We start from the raw sequence: 23,946 nt of genomic DNA on the forward strand, positions 1-23,946 counted from the left end.
TCTATGGGAAATGTTTTGGTATATCGGTAACGCACTTGACTTCCGACCTCGAGGTTTTTTTTCTTCACTTTTTTTTCTTTTTGACCTTTCACTCTACCATCTCCTTTGAATTTAAAAACACGTACAATCGCAAATAATGTAATAAACAACCATATTTACTTTATTATTACCCTATTATCACTAGATCCATTACTTTTGGCGTGTAATCCTTATGGGAGATGACTTTTTCTCAAATCTGGATTCTACATTCTTGTCTTTTGCGAGCAATATCGCCGTTATTTCGGCTTGGTTTTTGTTGATTTTTTAGTATGTTGTAGCTGAGACTATACGCTATCTAAATGTTCTTTAAATTTTGTTCAGTCTGATGTCATCGTGGTCTGTTGATGATAATCATCAACATCATCATGATGATCATCATCATCATCATCGTCATCAACATTACTATCAAGATCATCATCATGATCATCATGATGATCATCATTTTTTACATGTCTATATAACTTCTCCCTTTCTCAATATTATATTGAGAAAGGGAGAAGTTATATTATATTGAGAAAGGGAGAAGTTATATAGACATGTAAACAATGATGATCATCATGATAATCATGATGATGATCTTGATAGTAATAGTAAATATTATAATCTCTCATAAGACTTGAAGACAGACCACCTAATTCGTCCCCATGACGATTTAAATTTCTAGTTTTTCTTATTTCTAACCACTTTTTTGTGGACAAGATAACTTGGAAATGGCTGAAACAAATGCCTTGAAATTTGGCACACATATGTATAGGCATATGTACAAAGCAAAATAACTTTTTCGACATTGACCTGAACTGATGACGTCATCTAGGCGCCATTTTGTAAAATTTTACGAAAATCAATTCATGATCATATCTTCATAACCAAAACCTATTTACCATTCATATTTATCATAATAAAGGTTAATATCCGTCCGGTCAATTTCAGGTCAAAGAACGCGCGCGTGCGCGTACGTCCGCGCGTCAATGCGCGCGCAAAATTTGAAAAGGCTCAAAATCGTCTCAAAATCATTTTGCATACGTTTTAGGCCATTCTAAGCATTTTATAAAAATTCGCGCACACGCGCCTGCGCGCGCGTTTTCGCGCGTACAACTATTACACAACAATTTGCATATTATGATGTCAGCATATTTATGTAAACTTGATTGTATCTCTGTAAATATTGATCGATTTTCTTCAAAATTTTGATATGTTCTAGCTGAAACAATTTTCTACAATTTTTTTTTTTTTTTCATTTTGACAAAGGCATCATGGCGTATTTTTGCGATTAAAGGAGGCATGTCAATTTTTTCACATTTGACGTGTATTCTCTATGGAACATGACTTTTTCTACAAACTTGATTCTACATTCCCGTCTTTCGCGAGCAATATCTACGTCGTTTTAGCTTCATTTACACTGACCTTCGAGTATGTTGTAGCTGAGACAAAAAGCTATCGCAAATGTACCCTTCATTTTGTCTCAATTTTTTGTTGGATCGGCCCACCTATACTTGTTCCAAACAAGTATTACAAATCTAGTTATAACTGTTTTCCTATCTATTAGTCAAACAACTCAATGGTAATTTACGGAAACCTTGGATTACGCAAATAATATTGAATTCAGTGAAACGTTAACATAGATTATATGAAAATAGCTTAAAAAGGCCTAGTGTCAATCATGAAAGAAAATATTTAGATTATAAAAATAAATTAACAAATATCATAAGAGCGTCAAAGTGGAAATATTACGAGTCTTTGTTTTATAACTTAAAGAATGATATGAAAAAACATAGTCGCAGATCAATATAATACTTGGTAAAAGGAAACAGAATAAACTACCTGTAATGTGTTATGCGCTATAAAAGAACTGAGTATTATTATTATTATTATTACCTCAAAATATGTATCACGGAAATATAAAATTGAGTAGTAGGAAAGATATTGCAAAAGAGTTTAATACATTTTTTATTGACATAGGTAAAAAAAAACTATCAAAATCGATTCAAACACCTAATTACTCTCATGATAAATACCTTGTTAACCCAAATTTAAATTCATTTTATGTTAAATCAACAAGTATTCATGAAATTATCAAATTGTCTTCTCTGTTAAAAATAGAAAAGTCAAGTGGACCTGACTGCATTTCACCTAAAGTTAATAAAAATTGTATTTATTATTTTGTTAATCCATTGTGTGACATATTTAATAAATCTTTGAATAGTGGAATCGTCCCAGATAAATTAAAAGTTGCCAAAACTGTACCCTTATACAAAACAAATGATGTTAAAAATATAGAAAATTATAGACCCATAGCCTTGCTTTCTCTAATGCATGAAAGGTTGTATGATTATTTACTAAAACATAATGTTCTTTTTTCAGAGCAGTTTGGTTTTCGTAAAAACTATAGCACTGATCTGAGTATTGTAAATTTTACTAAAAATATTCTACATGAAATTAATAATGGAATGTTTTGTTATGAATTTGTTATATACCTTGAATATACCTTGAAGTCCACACCTCGCCATCGTGGTGATGAAGATCCCGTAGAAAGTGTAGTGTGGCAAGGTTAAGGGGGTCTCATGGGACCCATTTAAAAACCCAGGTTGGATAGTTGTTGTTTGAAGCTTAGGAGTGTGGAGCTTATGGATCTATCTATGGCATTTGACACCATCGACCACCATATTTTACTTAAAAAACTGTACCATTACGGTATACGCGGTATATCTCATTAGTGGTTTTCTGATTATTTCTATAATAGAAAACAATATGTGGTGGTCGATGGTCTCGAATCTGATTATATGGATGTAAATACTGGAGTTCCGCAAGGATCGGTTCTCGGACCACTTTTATTTAATCAGCTCATCCAAATTACTTATGTTTTCATTATTTGCTGATGATACGGTTGTATATTATTCTCATTATAATGCAGCACACTTAATTTCTATTTTAAATGATAATTTAATACAATGGAATGATTGGTTTAAATGTAATAAATTATTTTTGAATTATGAAAAAACTAAATATGTAATTTTTCACACAAAGAAAAAGAAAGTTCCAAATGACACCAATCCCGTTAGAATAGCGAATGTAACTATTGAACGAGAACTAAGTGTTATTTTTGTAGGAACTAATATTGAAGAAACTCTAGATTTGAAATGTCATATTGATTATGTTCTAAAATTTCTATAAGTATTGGTGTCTTGTCTAGACTAAAGAATTTTCTCCCAAGAAACATATTAATGAATATTTACAATGCAACACTTCTTCCCCACTTAAATTATTGCAATATCATTTGGGGTAATACTTACAAAACGAAACTGTTCAAGATTTATATGTTACAGAAACGTGCAGCTCGGTTAATAACAAATAGTCTTTATATGTCTCCAAGTTTACCATTATATATTAAACTGAAAATTATTCCTGTATATGATTTGATCAAACTTAATACAAGTATATTTATGTTTAAATTTCATTAAAAAAACCTGTTACCATCTGTTTTTAATAATATGTTCCAAACAAATTATTCTATTCAGAATTACCCCACTCGTCAAAGTCTAAACATACATCACCCACTCTGTCGTTCAACTTCACTGTATAATTATTTATCATTTGTTGGGGTACGGGAATGGAATTCCTTGAATCATGACCTAAGATCCAGTTCTACAATTACCAGATTTAAATCAATGTATAAAAAAAAAGTATTTTTCAATCCATGGTTAAGTAAGTACTTCTCTTTCCCATCTTCTTTCTACTTTTATCTCTTCCTGTCCTATTTTTCGCTCCTTTCTATTCTTTCTCTGTAACCTTCTTTATGGATGTGTGTGTGTGTTAATGTACGGGCGCGTACTTGTATTATTCAAGTCTTTTACTTTTTATTGTTAATTTATAATTTGCATTATCTTGTTATTGTTTGTTTGCAGGGCCTCGATTACAAGCAGATTTCTGCTTCTTAGGGGTCCTAACCATTATGTTGTATATTGCACATTGTATTTTCATTGTAAATTGTTTTTTATACTGGTTGAATGAAATGAAATGAAATGAAATATATTACTCAACATGTCATACAGAACGCAGGAATTGCATTTAAAGTTTACTTTGCGGAATCAACCAAAATGCATTCAAAGTTTACTTTGCGGAATCAATCACCACAAGTTGCTCCACTCAGATTTCTCGATGAACTAATAATTATCACTATAATGATACTCAACATGACATATGGAACACATAAATCACATTAGAAGTTTTACTTTACAAAACTGACCAATATGACTTCTTTAACAATAACTCATTTAAACATACCGTCAAGCACTAGACAACGAACTCCAGCATCTTCATAATGGCCACAGTTATTGACTCCAAGTCCTAGATGCGAGCATTCAAAGAGACTCGATTCGTTTCGAAAGCAATTGACGTCATCGAGGACGATGGTTCCAGTGCCTGGGCCGAATCCAGCTGATGATACAGCTTCAAGAGCACCAGCAAAACCGAGAGATCGACAAACCACGATGGCATCGTTTGTATCCCAACCATCATCACAAACAGTTCCCCATTCTCCGTTGTAGCTCACCTCTACACGGCCTTCAGAATCCGAGGTGCCTCCCACAAGACGTACCTCACCATCTGTAACAAGAGGAATTTATTTATTCTTATTGACTTTTATTTTCTTTAAAAAAAATTATAATTCAGATAATCATTGCAACTTTCAATTGTTTTATCTGAATGATATATATTCCTAATCATCACTGTAATGAGCGTACGCGTTTATGAAAAGTCCAGAACTACTACATTTACATAAATTACTTCATTCAGATTCGTGATATAATAAGAAATATAACTATCATGATACTCAACATGTCATATAGAACGCAGGAATTACATTCAAAGTTTACTTTGCGGAATCATCCAAAATGACTTTATAACCAATAAGTCATCTAAACATACCTTCAGGCACAAGACAACGAACTCCAGCATCTTCTGAATGGCTACAGTTATTCACCCCAAGGCCTTGATTCGAGCATTCAGAGAGACTGGATTCAATTCCAGAGCAATTGACGTCATCAAGGACGATGGTTCCAGTGCCTTGGCCGAATCCAGCCGATGATACAGCTTCAAGAGCACCAGCAAAACCGAGAGATCGACAGACCACGATGGCATCGTTTGTATCCCAACCATCATCACAAACAGTTCCCCATTCTCCATTGTATCTGACCTCTACACGGCCTTCAGAATCCGAGGTGCCTCCCACAAGACGGACTTCACCATATGTAACAAGAGGAAATAATTTGTTCTTATTGACTTTTATTTCCTTTAAAAAAAAAATTATAATTAAGATAATCATTGCAACTTTCGATTGTTTTATCTGAATGATGTATATTCATAATCATTACTGTTACGAACGTATACGTTAGAGAAAACTCCAGAACTACCTCTTTTACTACAAATTACTCCACTCAGATTTCGTGATATACTAAAAAAAATTACTTTCATTATACTGAACATGTCATATAGAACGCATCAATTGCATTAAAAGTTTCACTTTACGAAACGGACCAAAATGATTTTTTTTTTTAACAATAACTCATTTTAACATACCTTCAAGCATTAGACAACGAACTCCAGCATCTTCTGAATGGCCACAGTTATTGACTCCAAGACCTCGATTCGAGCACTCAAAGATACTCGATTCGATTCCAAAGCAATTAACGTCATCAAGGACGATGGTTCCAGTGCCTTGGCCGAATCCAGCCGATGATAAAGCTTCAAGAGCACCAGCAAAACCGAGAGATCGACAGACCACGCTGGCATCGTTTGTATCCCAACCATCATCACAAACAGTTCCCCATTCTCCGTTGTAGCTCACCTCTACACGGCCTTCAGAATCCGAGGTGCCTCCCACAAGACGTACCTCACCATCTGTAACAAGAGGAAATCATTTGTTCTTATTGACTTTTATTTCCTTAAAAAAAAATTATAATTAAGATAATCATTGCAACTTTCGATTGTTTCATATGAATGATGTATTTTCATAATCATCACTGTTAAGAACGAACACGTTAATGAAAAGTCCAGAACTACCACTTTTACCATGAGTTACTCCATACAGATTTCGTGGAATACTAAGAAATATAACTACCATGTTACTCAACATGTCTTATAGAACGTAAGAATTACATTCAAAGTATACTTTGGGAAATCAACCAACTTGACTTCATTAACAAAAAATCATCTATGCATACCTTCAAGTACCGGACAACGAACTCCAGCATCTTCTGAATGGCCACAGTTATTGACTCCAAGACCTCGATGCGAGCATTCAAAGAGACTCGATTCTTCTCCAGAGCAATTGACGTCATCAAGGACGATGGTTCCAGTGCCTTGGCCGAATCCAGCCGATGATACAGCTTCAAGAGCACCAGCAAAACCGAGAGATCGACAGACCACGCTGGCATCGTTTGTATCCCAACCATCATCACAAACAGTTCCCCATTCTCCGTTGTAGCTCACCTCTACACGGCCTTCAGAATCCGAGGTGCCTCCCACAAGACGTACCTCACCATCTGTAACAAGAGGAAATTATTTGTTCTTATGACTTTTATTTCTCTCTTTTTTAAAATTATAATTCAGATAATCATTGTATCTTTCGATTGTTTTATATGAATGATGTATATTCATACACATCACTGTTAAAAACGTACACGTTTATAAAAAGTCCAGAACTACCTCTTTTACCACAAGTTACTCCACTCAAATTTAATGAAATACTAAGAAATATAACTACCATGATACTCAACATATCATATAGAACGCAGGAATTACATTCAAAATATACTTTGCGAAATCAACCAACTTGACTTTATTAACAATAACTCATCTAAATATACCTTCAATTACCGGACAACGAACTCCAGCATCTTCTGAATGGCCACAGTTATTGACTCCAAGTCCTCGATGCGAGCATTCAAAGAGACTCGATTCGTTTCCAGAGCAATTGACGTCATCAAGGACGATGGTTCCAGTGCCTTGGCCGAATCCAGCCGATAATACAGCTTCAAGAGCACCAGCAAAACCGAGTGATTGACAGACCACGCTGGCATCGTTTGTATCCCAACCATCATCACAAACAGTTCCCCATTCTCCGTTGTAGCTTACCTCTACACGGCCTTCAGAATCCGAGGTGCCTCCCACAAGACGTACCTCACCATCTGTAACAAGAGGAAATTATTTGTTCTTATTGACTTTTATTTCCATTTTTTAAAAATTATAACTCACATATCATTGCAACTTTCGATTGTTTTATCTGAATGATGTACATTCATAATCATCACTGTTAAGAACGTACACGTTTATAGAAAGTCCAGAACTACCACTTTTACCACAAGTTACCCCACTCAGATTTCGTGGAATACTAAGAAATATAACTATCATGATACTCAACATGTCATATAGAACGCATGAATTGCATTAAAAGTTTCACTTTACGAAACGGACCAAAATGACTTTTTTAACAATAACTCATTTTAACATACCTTCAAGCACTAGACAACGAACTCCAGCATCTTCTGAATGGCCACAGTTATTGACTCCAAGACCTCGATTCGAGCACTCAAAGATACTCGATTCGATTCCAAAGCAATTAACGTCATCAAAAACGATGGTTCCAGTGCCTTGGCCGAATGAAGCTGATGAGACTGCTTCCAGAGCACCACCAAAACCGAGTGATTGACAGACCACGCTGGCATCGTTTGTATCCCAACCATCATCACAAACAGTTCCCCATTCTCCGTTGTAGCTTACCTCTACACGGCCTTCAGAATCCGAGGTGCCTCCCACAAGACGTACCTCACCATCTGTAACAAGAGGAAATCATTTGTTCTTATTGACTTTAATTTCCTTTAAAAAAAAATTATAATTAAGATAATCATTGCAACTTTCGATTGTTTCCTATGAATGATGTATTTTCATAATCATCACTGTTAAGAACGAACACATTTATGAAAAATCCAGAACTACCACTTTTACCATGAGTTACTCCATACAGATTTCGTGGAATACTAAGAAATATAACTACCATGTTACTCAACATGTCATATAGAACGTAGGAATTACATTCAAAGTATACTTTGCGAAATCAACCAACTTGACTTTATTAACAATAACTCATCTACACATACCTTCAAGTACCGGACAACGAACTCCAGCATCTTCTGAATGGCCACAGTTATTGACTCCAAGGTCTCGATGCGAGCATTCAAAGAGACTCGATTCGTTTCCAGAGCAATTGACGTCATCAAGGACGATGGTTCCAGTGCCTTGGCCGAATCCAGCCGATGATACAGCTTCAAGAGCACCAGCAAAACCGAGAGATCGACAGACCACGCTGGCATCGTTTGTATCCCAACCATCATCACAAACAGTTCCCCATTCTCCGTTGTAGCTTACCTCTACACGGCCTTCAGAATCCGAGGTGCCTCCCACAAGACGTACCTCACCATCTGTAACAAGAGGAAATTACTTGTTCTTATTGACTTTTATTTCCTTTAAAAAAAAATTATAATTTAGATAATCATTGCAACTTTCGATTGTTTCATATGAATGATGTATTTTCATAATCATCACTGTTAAGAACGAATACGTTTATGAAAAGTCCAGAACTACCACTTTTACCATGAGTTACTTCATACAGATTTCGTGGAATACTTAGAAATATAGCTACCATGTTACTCAACATGTCATATAGAACGTAGGAATTACATTCAAAGTATACTTTGCGAAATCAACCAACTTGACTTTATTAACAATAACTCATCTATACATACCTTCAAGTACCGGACAACGAACTCCAGCATCTTCTGAATGGCCACAGTTATTGACTCCAAGACCTCGATGCGAGCATTCAAAAAGACTCGATTCGTTTCCAGAGCAATTGACGTCATCAAGGACGATGGTTCCAGTGCCTTGGCCGAATCCAGCCGATGATACAGCTTCAAGAGCACCAGCAAAACCGAGAGATCGACAGACCACGCTGGCATCGTTTGTATCCCAACCATCATCACAAACAGTTCCCCATTCTCCGTTGTAGCTCACCTCTACACGGCCTTCAGAATCTGAGGTGCCTCCTACAAGACGTACCTCACCATCTGTAACAAGAGGAAATGATTTGTTCTTATTAATTTTATTTCCTTTAAAAAAAAAATTATAATTAAGATAATCATTGCAACTCCATTGTTTCGTATGAATGATGTATTTTCATAATCATCACTGTTAAGAACGAACACGTTTATGAAAAGTCCAGAACTACCACTTTTACCATGAGTGACTTTATATAGATTTCGTGGAATACTAAGAAATATAACTACCATGTTACTCAACATGTCTTATAGAACGTAGGAATTACATTCAAAGTATACTTTTCGAAATCAACCAACTTGACTTTATTAACAATAACTCATCTATACATACCTTCAAGTACCGGACAACGAACTCCAGCATCTTCTGAATGGCCACAGTTATTGACTCCAAGACCTCGATGCGAGCATTCAAAGAGAATCGATTCGTTTCCAGAGCAATTGACGTCATCAAGGACGATGGTTCCAGTGCCTTGGCCGAATCCAGCCGATGACACAGCTTCAAGAGCACCAGCAAAACCGAGAGATCGACAGACCACGATGGCATCGTTTGTATCCCAACCATCATCACAAACAGTTCCCCATTCTCCGTTGTAGCTGACCTCTACACGGCCTTCAGAAACCGAGGTGCCTCCCACAAGACGTATTTCACCATCTGTAACAAGAGGAAATGATTTGTTTTTATTGACTTTTATTTCCTTGTTTTTAAATTTTAATTCAAATAATCACTGGAACTTTCGATTGTTTTATCTGAATGACATATATTCATAACCTTTATAGTTAATAACGTACATGTGTATGTCAAGTTTAGGACTACCATTTTCACCACAAGTTGCTCCACTCAGATTCTCGATGAAATAATAATTATCACTATCATGATACTCAACATGTCATATAGAACACAGAAATCACATCAAAAGTTTTACTTTACGAAACTGACCAATATGACTTTTTTAACAATAACTCATTTAAACATACCTTCAAGCACTTGACAACGAACTCCAGCATCTTCTGAATGGCCACAGGTATTGACTCCAAGACCTCGATTCGAGCACTCAAAGAGATTCGATTCTTTCCAGAGCAATTGACGTAATCAAGGACGATGGTTCCAGTGCCTTGGCCGAATCCAGCCCATGATACAGCTTCAAGAGCACCAGCAAAACCGAGAGATCGACAGACCACGCTGGCATCGTTTATATCCCAACCATCATCACAAACAGTTCCCCATTCTCTGTTGTAGCTGACCTCTACACGGCCTTCATAATCCGAGGTGCCTCCCACAAGACGTACCTCACCATCTGTAACAAGAGGGAATTACTTGTTCTTATTGACTTTTATTTCTTCTTTTTTAAAATTATAATTCAGATAATCATTGCAACTTTCAAGTGTTTTATCTGAATGATGTATATTCATAATCGTTACTGTAAATAACGTACATGTTTATGAAAAGTCCAGAACTACCACTTTTACCACAAGTTACTCCACTCAGATTTTGTGATATACTGGGAATATATAACTATCATGATACTCAATATGACATATAGAACGCAGGAATTACATTCAAAGTTTACTTTGCGGAATCAACCAAAATGACTTTATAAACAATGATTCATTTAAATATACCTCCAAGCACTAGACAACGAACTCCAGCATCTTCTGAATGGCCACAGTTATTGACTCCAAGACCTAGATTCGAGCATTCAAAGAGACTCGATTCTTCTCCAGAGCAATTGACGTCATCAAGGACGATGGTTCCAGTGCCTTGGCCGAATCCAGCTGATGATACAGCTTCAAGAGCACCAGCAAAACCGAGAGATCGACAGACCACGCTGGCGTCGTTTGTATCCCAACCATTATCACAAACAGTTCCCCATTCTCCGTTGTAGCTGACCTCCACACGGCCTTCAGAATCCGAGGTGCCTTCCACAAGACGTACTTCACCATGTAACAAGAGGAAATCATTTGTTCTTATTGACTTTTTTTCCTTTTTTACAAATTATAATTCAGATAATCATGGCTACTTTCGATTGTTTTGTCTGAATGATATATATTCATAATCATTACTGTTAAGAACGTCCACGTGTTTGTCAAGTCCAGAACTACCCCTTTTACCACAAGTTACTCCACTCATGATTTCTATTATGATACTCAACATGTCATATAAAATACGGGAATTACGTTCAAAGTTTTCTTTGCGGAATCGACCAAAATGACTTTATATACAAAAGTCCGTGGGCCAAAGGGGGCTACCGTGCACCCCCTCCCCCTATGACCCTACTTCTTGTGTGTCATTTTGTTCATTGGGGTCCATTTTATCGGATAAATCCCTTTCTGGCATAATGGAAAACTACAGTTCATATCAAAAGTGGGCTCGAACATATGCAGATATGACGTTTGATGCTCACCGTGGATATAAACACAGAGAGCAACAACCAACTTAGATAAGGAAAAGTGAGGGATGTGTAAACAAAAAAGGCCATACATGATGAAAAGAGCTTCCTCGATCCGTTGATGTTGATGACAAGAATGGATTGTATGTTTTCTCTTCCAGTGCCCGCGTTCCAGCTGAGGTTGAGAAAGATGTCATGCATGTAGTTACCACAGGGAAAACCAGAAAGAGATGTTCATCAAAGAGCAATTAGAGAAAAAGACATCGTTCTCTGACCCCATCAAGAACCGGAAGCTCAAAACCGTGGCAGAGACCAACGAGAAGTAATAGAGTACAAGCAACAAAGGAACATTGGTTTCCAGCTGACGGTAAAGGCACAAAGTTCTGGCAGCCGACTTGATCTACGGGAAACCATGAATATTCTTTGACCCCCGTTCCTTATTCAATTCAATTCAATTCATTTCATTTATTTTTCCTCTTTGAATTGTTCATATTTACAATGATGGTACATTTTAAAATATTCACATATTCATATACATATACATATAGATCAGTTTGCACAAGACAATACATTAACAAAAATAAACATGAAATTGAAAGGGAAGGAGGGCCGACTAAAAAGCAGAGCTTGTAGGGTGTAAGCCCCCCCCCCCCCCCCTGTAAAAGTTATTATTATGAATTATTATTTCGTGAGAAAACTTCTTTGCTAAGACAGATAAATTTAAGGGCCTACACTAGCTCCTGAAGGATGTAGAGAACTCGCAACCTCCAACTATACTGACAAGACCTTGTTAGTGGAAGATGGTAATGCTATGTTCTACTACCTAAAAGAGATGCCTGCAAACTTCCACAATTGTTGCATCAAAATTCACAATATAGTGTCGTCCAAATGCGATGTCATCTTCAGCAAAGTCATACAAGCCAGAATCTGTGAAGTCACGTTGAGTGAATGATTCAATCCCAATGAAGCCGAGCAAACGACAAACCACCTGAGCGCTCTGGAGATTCCAAGAATCCGCGCATAGAAGCCCCATGCTTGAACCATCATCTATGAGAACGAGACCTCCTCCCGGTGCATTACCATGAAGTAAAGAGATGATCAGTCCTGCTTCCAGATTTTCTATGGTTAAGATTGAAGAATTTTTTATATTCCCAAAGTTAATTCATCTGACCCATAACACCCTTATAACGATGGTGGAGTAGTTTTAATGTGAAACCAACCTCGTACTGGTCCTTCTCCATATAGTTCAATACGTAGCATAGGCGCGGCATGATATCTGATTGGTAGCAGACGTACATACTGGCATACTTTAACCGAGGGCAATGTGTTATACACCACCGTGTTAGCGTCCGTATTGCCCACGAAGACCTTAAAGAAATCCAAAGAACATGCAATACTATTTCAACATATCTCATAACAAACAAATGAATCTGAATTTCTTTTAATCTCTACATAAAACAACAATGTACACAATGGGTCGCTGGGGAAGGGGTATATACGAGGACGTGACATCGATTTATTCTTACTTAATGATAATAATTTGTTTACAACATACATACATACATATAAAGATATATTCATATAGAGGGGAAAAAGAAGGTAGGGCAGAGGCAGTAAGAAAGAGAGAACATTTGAAGTCCTGGGACAGAAATACTAAATAAAAGCATAATATCTTTTTCTTTTCATTACTACTTGTCATTAATTATTGTATAAACCATTGACAAAATTGTTATATTTGGATGCAATTTTTCTTGCTCGTTTGTTTGATGCTTTGTTTTGTTTCTTACTTCTTAGGATACAGGAAATTGACACCTACCTTATCGGCTACGGGCTCGCTGAGGGCGTCTTGTACTATATCGAACGTAATACCGTCTATGCTGCATGCTACCTTAAAGCTTGTAACCCATTGGTTAATGTTTTGACGACCTTGTATTGCAACTCCAGTGATGCGATAAGTAGTAGACAGGTCAACCTTGGAAAGACGAATAATAACATACACCTTTTCCCAATATATTGAAATGAACTTGTAACATTAGGACAAAAGCAAATAATCATTATATAATTTTAATCGGCATTCTGTTTTAATTCCTATTCCTAGAGGTTTTTGTCTGCCAATAAGCCTTTTCGTAAATACTATCTGCGCATGGGCAGATAAAGGTAATTTCTGATAAAATTGTAAAACCCACCGACAGGAATACATGCTCATGTTCTGAATCATTAGGGACTTTTAGATTTGCACGAAGACAATGTGGATTGCTACAGTCGAAGTCCTTTTAATACACTGCCTTGAATGGACGTCACACGTATCAGTCCACGCAAATCTAAAAGTCCCTATTATTCATGTGTGCACCTACGGTACATTCTATGATACAAGAGGGCAAACAAAAGCTTTTCATGAAGCACATACATGACTTGGCATTGATTATTCTAAAATACCCAAAGTGGGACTTCTCCATGAGTAAAACATCTGTGGATATTTGGGGTCATTTGACCCATGTGCTAACTACGAAAAGGCTTATTAATATGTATCGGGAGACGAGAGAGAAAGGCGGACCGATCTTACCTGGATCCATTGTTGAGTGCTAGTAATACCTCCAAACCAGGCTGTACCTGTGTTCAGGCGTGCTCTCTCGGGGCCTAATCCCGGATGTACATAAGATGCTGTCAGGCTTGAATCCGGGATGGCTCCACTTTCCATACCCAGAGGAACCCCGGGAGGAGGAACATTCTGCAACGCTCCTGTTGGTAGAATTTGATATTAATTTTAAATTGTAGTTGTTTCAGAGAATGCGCAGATAGTTAACAAAAATATCACGGCCTCCCGTTATACGCCAGACTTCTTAAAGGTAAAACAAAGTTTTGGAATGGGGTCATGAATTTGGTTCAAATGAACATATTGGAAGCATATGCGATTTTACAATATTTTGTAATCGTTGTCGCAGTTGAAATCGAGTCTAAAGTTGTGAAATTTTAGATAATAAACTCTTTATGTTGTAAAGCTCCCTCTTGAGGCCAAGATAGTAATTAAGCTATAAAACAATGTTTCTTGACTAGAATCGACCGATTAGCTATTCCCGTTTGGAAATTATATATCACAACTACATATTCTGAGATTTTCATGGTCGCAGCTACCATTGTACGGCCGTAGTCGCTATTCAAAATTTACCGGGAGCACCGGTAAATTTTTATATTCAATTTTTCTCGAAAGCAGAAGTGTTTTAGGGACTAAATTGTCTAGTGCGTATGATACATCGACATGGGCATCCAAATATATCAAAATTGTAAAGAATCACTATCCACCCAATTTTCAAAATTCCCAAAACTTTGTATTACCTTTAAAAAACCTCTCAATGTGGCAGAGGACAAAGTATGTATAGTCTTATCCACAACTACATGACGTCGTTGTAACTTGCTTGCAACGCAAACGCTCATGAAATTTGCTTAAAGAGTCCACTTTTCCACAATATCTAAATGAGTTCATTGATTTTCTTGTATGAAAGCTGACCAAACTTGAAGGGAGAATCTCTTTATAAACGTTGACGTACTTAACTCAGATATGACTTGGATGTACATTTATCTGAGTGATATCCCTCTTACCAAAGCTGTAAGTGAGAGCTGGGATTTCCAAACCAAAACCAGGAGGAAAAATAAAAACATACAGCAAAACACTTAATTCATTTAGGATTAGGTCTCGTCGAGGCTGTGACCAATACGTTTGTGCCCGTTAATATGTATGATCCGATTTTCCTTCCCACATTGGCCATTGCCCCCACAAATGTAATTATTTGCGTTGAAGTTGAACGGAATGAGGAATGGCGAGAACGCGCTGGGTTTTTATAGCTCCCGAGCTTGGACGGGATTGCACACGCTCTAGGAGCGCGTTCGAACGCACTAAGAACGAGATGAGGACGAGTTGAACTGTCTCTGAACGGGGTGGTCGGGTTAAAAACTAGTGGTGAACTAGTTATAATGGGTTTGGACGTATTGGGAACGAGGTGGAACTAGTTAATAATGGGTTTAAACTGACTACGGACTGGCTTGGACTGCATGGAAATGGCAGATTTGCCCGGTCTGAACTTGATATGAACTGACTGTGGACGGGGTACAGACGAGATGGACGTATTGAGGACTGTTTATGAACGAACTAGGATCGTATTATAGACATTATTTACACAATTTGCCCCGTCCTCAACCCATTTTACGATTTTCTAGAACGGTTCCAGAACGTAGTGAGAACTAGTTTGGTGTGATGGTGGCTTTACTTACAAGCATGTCCATGATTTTTTTTTCCGCAGTGGGATTAAACAATCATCATCAAACAAACAAATGATGCATATTTTGTGACATGTGTATAAAGGAGGAAGAAAATGACAAGTGGAGTGTAATACACCCCCCAAAAATGAAATGAGGAAGTGCGATGAATGTAGGAAGCTTGCGTGCTGGGTCCATAAACGATGCCAATATCGTGTGCAGGGTTCATAAACGTTGCCAATATCGTTGTTATCATTTCGTTCATTATGTTCCACGAAGTATAATATTACACCTATATTTAGGTCCCTCGTGATTGATAATGCTACATATAGGAACACTCTCCTTGATCTTTTGAACTCGACACTTCCTCAATCGACGCAGAAGTCAACATTAGCAAGTTTAAAGGGGAATATTAGTAGGCATTACCACATGCATACAAGTTGTTACTAATAATATAACCCATGGTGAAAACTGGTTTCACCATTATCTTTGAAAGTGTACGTAGTGTTATTAATTAATAAAAAATGACATTTTATAATGTTATAAATACAAAATATACAATCCACTTGCTTCAATGAAGAACAAGTTTACCGAGCAAGGCTTTCCCCGTCAATTTCGCAATGTTTTTTCAGTCCATTTGATGGAACATTCTTTCAGTTTATCGTATGCACCATTTGAAGGTAGAGACTATCATTCAATTAAGCGTCGGAAATTCATTCCGTCTATAGGCACGTGTGCGAAGATTCACTCAAATTCGTCAGGAATGGCTGAAAGGTGATCCCAGGCATTCAGATTCGCGATTTGGCAGTCAATTCTTAATATGATCATTGGAATTAACATGTATGTTGTTTATGTAGACCCCACCTATTTTTGTTTAATTTCCCGAAAATCAAATGAATTTTAAATAGGCCCATATTCTTTACCATTGTCCTCACTGGAGAAGCTGTCTGGTGCTACAATGAAATATTAGTACCATTACTATATCGTCATCATCATTATCAGTATTACTACTACTATTATTATTATTATATATCATTATATATTATTACATACAAATAACTATCACTATTATTATTATTATTATTGTCATCGTCATCATTATGGTCAGAATAAAAGGCGATCGCACCCTACATCCTTCACTTGATCGATTGCCTTTTTCCTTCTCCATCGTCCGTTATCTTTCTAGTCAGATTCCCCCCCCCCCCTCGCTTCAATATACAATCCCACGTTACGCCACTGTCATTTCTCCCCAGCATTCGCATTTATAAGGAACCATTTGCGTTGTTATTCAAGATCCCAGTTGTATGCTTATTAATATCCCTTTCGTCAGACATAACAGTGGAATTGATAATTATATAAACAATACAAGGAAGAGTTCTTAAACGAAAAACTAAAGTTTAATTGGACTGTAAACAAGTTAAAGGAGAAGCAGATATCTTGATGGAAGTAACCAGGATTACTTTTGCTTATCTTGGCGCTCAGATTCATTTCTACCCGTTGTTTTTATAACGGCATAAACGTTTGCAAATTTGATATTATATATCATATACATTTGGAACCTAATTGGAAGGAATTATCAGCATTTGATGTCTAATTAATAGAGCAATTCCCATTGTGCTAATACACTAGTTCTCTTCTTTAAAACCACTTTGAAAAACACCGTTTTTCATTGTTCTTTCATCTTTACTCAGAAAAAGTGTCAGCTATGTATCATCGTATCCGGACACCTACCCCCTACACATCCACCCCCGGATAACCACCCCCAGTCAACTACCCCCTAGGGCAGCCACCCTCTAGGACGACTACCCTCCAAGAAAACTACCTCCGGACAACTACCCCCAAGACAATTACCCCCTAGGACAACTACTCCCTAGGATAACTACCCCCGGACAACTACCCCCGGACAACGACCCCCAGACAACAACCCCCTAGTATAGTTGTGCGAGGGTAGTTGTACTAGAGGATGGTTGTCGTAGGGGGTAGTTGTCCTAGAGGATGGTTGTCGTAGGGGGTAGTTGTCCTAGAGGATTGTTGTCGTAGGGGTAGTTATATGGGGTGGTTGTCCGGTAGTAGTTGACCGGGGTCAGTTGTCTGGGGGTGTCCTAGAACCGTGTATCATATGACCAATAATACAACCATGATCAAAGCTGTAACAAAAACTGGGTTAACAGTCATTTTTTATAATATTATTACAAGACATTTTCTTCCAAACCTGCTTTTCAAAGTTGAGTTTTACACTTTCGAATTATCTCTTTTTCATCTGTCTCCCTTGTCACACCCCCCCCCCCCAACTTCTCTCTCTCTCTCTCTCTCTCTCTCTTCACTCACTGTCTCACACACACACACACACTCTCTCTCTCTCTCTCTCTTTATCTCTTGCTTACTCTATCTCTATCTTTTCCATCCTCCTCCTCAATTTATCAATCTCTTTTCCTCTCTCCATCTTGTTCTGAACATCAAACTCGATTCTTTTATTTCAGTTCTAGAGGGCTCTACTATTTCTATTGTCAAATCTGACTGACATGAGCGCTATACAAGAACCCACTATTATTATCATACAACTTGATCCAAATCTGTATTTTCTCTGCGACCCCAAACACTACATTGGTGTCAGTTATGAAATTCCTTATATCACGAGTATGTTTGTATCATAGCGCCTGTACAGAAATACACAAAGGCACTCTTTAAAAACACTATTTTTTTTTTGTAAGTTCAATCCCAAGTGAGTTCCATGCAGCTTTTTCTAAATAGACCTGGGGGCTCATCCGAAATGTCATTGCTATTCATTACTTTCAATAAATTGTTTAAAAAGGGCAATTTTCCTGGTGATCTTGCGAACGACAATCCAGCTTCCTTGGATATTTCAAGGACAAAATGCTATAAAATCATAAACAAAGAAACGTGTGTGACGACGTGACAAGATCCCCATTATTGAAATAGTTGGGGTGTTTGAAGAATAAAATCCAGGATTTCATAAGATCACAATTTCTCAAATCTACGGTGTGGACCCATAACTACTATTCAGGGAGCATGCTTAAAATCTCGAATAAGTGGTTTACCGTTTAAGTCTAAACTGAGGTCGATATTTTAGTAATCTTTGTGTGTGCTACAGAGTAAAAACTCCGTTGAATCAATGCACAGAAATGATATCATTGGTAGGTCCACCGTTGAAGTATCTTTTGTAACTATAGTCGAGTCTCACAGCGGGGTAACAACCACTCAAAGAAAAGAGGCCACTGTGTAGATCAGTATAAATTATAGAAAATATTTTTTAAATATAAACAAATTACACATCAGAAAATAAGTTCCGAGGTATAACTGATCATTAGTTGACAACTTTCCTTTTCACATTCTCATAGTTCCTTGGCACGCAAATAATGTCTATAAATATTATGTAGGCTTCAAACTTGCATTTGAAGAATATCATGCAATGAAAAACAGTGTTACTTTGAAATGAGCAAGCAATCACGAGCTGCTTCTGAACCCGCAGTTATCGATTTACTTACCCCTTTGGCATAGACAAAGCGACAGAAATAAAATACGGCCTACATAGAAATGTTCGACTTGAATCATCATTTGTTCTGCCTTTCAATTCGAACAACAATCAATGATGAAATAAAGCGACAGTAAAGATGACAGTAAGAATGACAATCCAACAAAGTTCGCATCAGTGGACGACAAAAGTAGAACGAGATGCATTCGATTAGCCAGATTGTTGGGAAGTGGAAGTGAAAAAACATAGTCCTGACATGCGTATTCATCGTCGCTAATAATGAGGAAGAGTGTTATTCATGGGGAAATCCCTCCAGCTATATTGGCCTTCAATTTCCAAACAATGCTGGGCTATTCTCGGTCGGTTCACTCTAGGGGCGTCGATAGACCATTTGACTTAGTTGGGGCGGACCAAAGGTTCAGATTTAAGCGGCCCAGCCATTAACCCCCCCCCCCTAGTTTGCATAGCTATGTTATGGGATGTCTTGATGTGACAACAATTGCAACCCAAAAGGAGAGCGCTGGGAGAAAATTAGGAAAAAGGAAAAAGAACGTGACTCAATAATGAAATAGATTGCTCGAAAATGCTCTTCAAATTGCTACATGTATTAGGTGAATCAGTAATGTGGGAACAACATTTTTAAGTCTTAAATAAAATCTGTTATAAGAGGTGTATAACACGATTATCGAAAATGCTAAAGGGTGATGTGATTAGGTCTGCGTCATTGATGCAGTGTGCAGCAAAAAAGAAAAGAAATATGGTAAACAGAGGCAGTGACCGTTTCATTTTACAACCGGGTGCCACAGAGAGAAAAGTTTAGTTAAATTAAAGATATATTATGGAATAACGTTAACATAATGAAAATAAAGTATCAGAGACCGCAAATTGCCCGGATATTTTTTCATTTGGGGGTATTTTGACGAGGAAATAACATTTCAGAGATAATAAAGTGCCTTTTTCCGCCCTCGCAAAATTTAGAAACGGGATAGTTTCAGGCTGCGAGGTCCATGAATATCCCCCCCCCCAAAAAAAAAAAAAAAAAAAATCATGATGATATTACAATGTTCGGGCACCTTCCTGCTCGAAGGTCGTCATGGCTCGGGCAGCATATAACCCTATTTATTGTATCAAAATCAGAATAAATTTGGCCCAGTCTTGGTAAAGTAACAAGCACTGTGCACAAAATATGTATATGTGACTATACACAAATGGTGTCGGGGCTACTAACCTTGATTTCCTAATCTTTCTATGCTCATTACTCAGCCAGTATACATTTTCTAACAAAATTGTTTGGCAAATGACATTAATTTGTAATCTTGAACATTCAGTGTAAGTTCGTTTGATTCTGTGAGAATTCAATTTTTTTTTTAACAGAACTCATCTTTATCTTTAATGTGTTGGTAACATTATAACAATTGTTTACTTGTGAGCTTAACAATAATGATGATTTTTTTTTCAGTTGTGGTTGTTACATTAAAAAAAAAATGTTGTAAGAATTGACAGTGGGTATTGGACAATATTTGGTGCAGCAGAGAGGGAGTGAGTTATTAAAATATAGAGTTAAAATTTAGATTAAAAAGAACAAAGAACTGAGCCCAAGTTTGATGATTAAATTTTGATTCAAAATGAATAAAGAAAAACGAGAAATATGCACCCGTATACACGACGTATAAATATATTTTATATAATTCAAAATAATCTAGATAATTTACTGCTGAATGTGCCTGCACTGAGTTTAACTCTAACCAGAACCCCTTCAAAATCTGTATCTGCCGCTCTTCCACAAGCTCTTCTGAGGGTTCATTTATTTTCCGAATATTCGTACATCGATAAATGGTAGACCCTATACATTTCATCAATGTACTATACATTATCATTTATCTTATTTGTCATCATTATTATCATTATTGTGATTATTATCATTGTTATCATTGTTGTTATTATTATTATCAATATAGTTATTAATATCATTATGATTGTTAGTATTATTATCATCATCATTATTATCACCATCGTCATAAGAATCAACATCTTCATCATTCTCCTTTTTTAAATTGTATTCGGCCGGATCTTTTTTATGGATGTTATACAGCACATAAATTGTTTTGTCAACACACTTTCACATTCTTTCTTTGTCATCACACTGTTGTATTACGTTTTCGGTGGTATACACCAACACAATGAAAGGAAGTGGGTACACAGTTCAAAAAAACATTTCCCTTGAATAATGGCAAAATTTCAGTTGCAGCCAACGTGATCGACAATATCGGCATCATAAGCCTTTTGAAAAGATTTCCGAGGTTACATGGACCGACAACCCATGAGACTGACATACAGTGGCGTACGCAGGATTTTTTCAAGGGGGGGGGGGGGGGTTTCAACATTTTGAAATCGGGCCGAAAAATTCGCAACGACTCAGCCAGCCGCTGCATAAGCGGGGGAGGGGGGGGGGGGGGGTAAGATGACACTTTTTTTTTTTTTTTTTTTTGGTCCCCAAAAAATCGCAATGACTCAGCCAGCCGCTGAATAAGCGGGGGGGGGGGGGTAAGAGGACACTTTGATAATTTGACATTTTCTACGTTGGGGGGTAAGGTCATCTTTTTTAGGTCAGCCATGGGCATAATTTTTTTTTGTATAATTAAAAAAAACAAAAAACAAAGGGGGGGTTTAGGGGGGTTTCTTAAAAATACACACATAAAAATACCAAAGGAGGGGGTTTAACCCCCTAAACCCCCCTGCGTACGCGCCTGCTGACATATCAGTCTCCATTGCCTTCTGACAAATTTTCCGAGGCCGGAACTTTGTGGGTTCACAAGCTATTGGTGAACCCGGATATCCCTAAAATTTCATTTTCCCTTTTTGAGTTTATCGTTATTACTGATCCAAATATAAATTGTGTGAGAATAGGACGACGTGGCCAAGAGTCCAAGGAAGAAAGGAAAACATCGGGTTTGTCAAAGCACTCTTGGCATCGAAACCCCTGTGCAGGAAATAGATAAAAGTATTTGGTACTTCCACAGGGAAGCAATACAATTTTAACCATGCTTAGTTCTACTTACTAGAAGAAAAGTGCAGACATTGACACTTGACAATAACCTTCATGAAATTATGATATAGTGTTGTCGTTGCTTATGTACATAATTATGAGGGTCAGATATTAATAGACAGTTATGTATACTTTTTGTTTACCATCTTTACCCTCTCCTAGCGCTATAGTTCTCCTTAGAACTATATGCTAAGAAAGATAACAACAGTCCTTTTCAGGACTACACACCCCCAAGAAAGATTACCGAGTCAGAGTCCTTTTCAGGACTCCTCAACTCTCTCTCTCTCACATGGTGCACCCGCAAACCTACTGTATAGGCTATATAATATTTATAAAAAACATAATATGACTATTCCGTTGCAGCGCAATGCGCTAATATGCATTGTTGTAAATACTTACTTTCTTGCACTTGCAATTTTATATTCCCTACTTGAAGAAATAAAATTAAAACTTGTCACAGTGAATAAGTAAGCTATCAAGGATTTCATTTCAACTGTTTAAATCATTATATGTATAAATATATATATAACCCTTAATATTACATTAAACTGGAATCATAAAAACGGGTATATTACCATAACCCTAACCCTAACCCTGAATTCAAAACAAGATAACTAATTAAACTAATGATTAATGATAGAACCTTTTGTTTCTTGGGAGGTTTTTTATTTTCCTCTGCCTACAAACGTATTAGTAGAATGCGCAGTTCTTTGTACAATCGTTAACGGGACTCGAAACTGTCCTGCTAATGACCATGTCTACTTAATGTCTCATTTTTAACTACAGATGTTCTAGGCATGACGCTGTATGGTATATATGTGTATGTATTCAAAGTGCTTTAGAGTTAACATAATTATCATGCATAAAAATACCAGTGCCTTTTTTTTATCAATGTCTAAACCACTAATTTATCAGGATGTCCTATTTGAGTTCCTCATTCGTCATTTGAAAAGGGGACAATAATTTGTCACTGGTTTAGTGTTCAGACTTCCGTGAATCTTTGAAGGAAATAAACGAAATTCACATGAATAAACCGGTTCACTACAACTTTCAAACACAATATGCTAACATTTCAAGTGTGTATAATACAGCGTGACTCAACAAAAATAAGGAAACCATCCTCCTCCTTCATCCTGCAATATGTCAAGAACCGGTTAAAAGGAAAGAATGAAATTAGGAAACTAAATTAGAGCGATATATTGTTATATATCAATTACCTTGCAAAATGATCTCACTAAAATCTCTAATTGGCACTTATCTAACCGTATGTCTCTAAATGTCTCCAAAACGAAAGTGATGAGAATATCTGCAGCGCGCACAAGGTTGACCCGCCTGCTTACTTCTTGATATCAGCCAATTGAAATTGTCCAGAAAACGAAATATCTTGGAATAATCATAACCATTAACCTGAAGTGGATTCACATGTTGGATTATGGTTGTCTCACGTGCAAATCGTATGTTACTCATCACTCCGTTTCTGGGGGTCTCTCATCACCGCCCTACTTTGCCTGTATAAAATCACTTGTTCTTCCGCTTTTGAATTTGGTATACCAGCCTGGTTCCCTGTCAATCGTAATCTATGTGACAGATTAGAAAGCATCCAACGTAGAGCAACTCGTC

The 23,946-nt window shown here is 37.1% G+C and overlaps 1 protein-coding gene across 1 annotated transcript; it reads right to left on the minus strand.

Annotated features, from left to right (window-relative positions):
• Positions 1 to 4,306: 4,306 nt before the first annotated feature.
• On the minus strand, positions 4,307 to 19,504 carry LOC591396 (deleted in malignant brain tumors 1 protein-like). Its single transcript, XM_030993953.1, is given in 17 exon segments — positions 4,307 to 4,641; positions 4,963 to 5,316; positions 5,614 to 5,934; positions 6,258 to 6,588; positions 6,913 to 7,223; positions 7,548 to 7,868; positions 8,193 to 8,513; positions 8,838 to 9,158; positions 9,481 to 9,801; positions 10,125 to 10,220; positions 10,223 to 10,444; positions 10,770 to 11,130; positions 12,408 to 12,655; positions 12,757 to 12,904; positions 13,353 to 13,508; positions 14,100 to 14,275; positions 19,294 to 19,504. Coding segments are annotated over 17 exon segments (4,413 nt in total). The 5' UTR covers positions 19,364 to 19,504.
• Between the last annotated feature and the right edge of the window lie 4,442 nt (positions 19,505 to 23,946).

Source organism: Strongylocentrotus purpuratus, unplaced genomic scaffold (assembly GCF_000002235.5).
Source record: "Strongylocentrotus purpuratus isolate Spur 01 unplaced genomic scaffold, Spur_5.0 spur5_contig_850, whole genome shotgun sequence".
Lineage (NCBI taxonomy): Eukaryota > Metazoa > Echinodermata > Echinoidea > Camarodonta > Strongylocentrotidae > Strongylocentrotus > Strongylocentrotus purpuratus.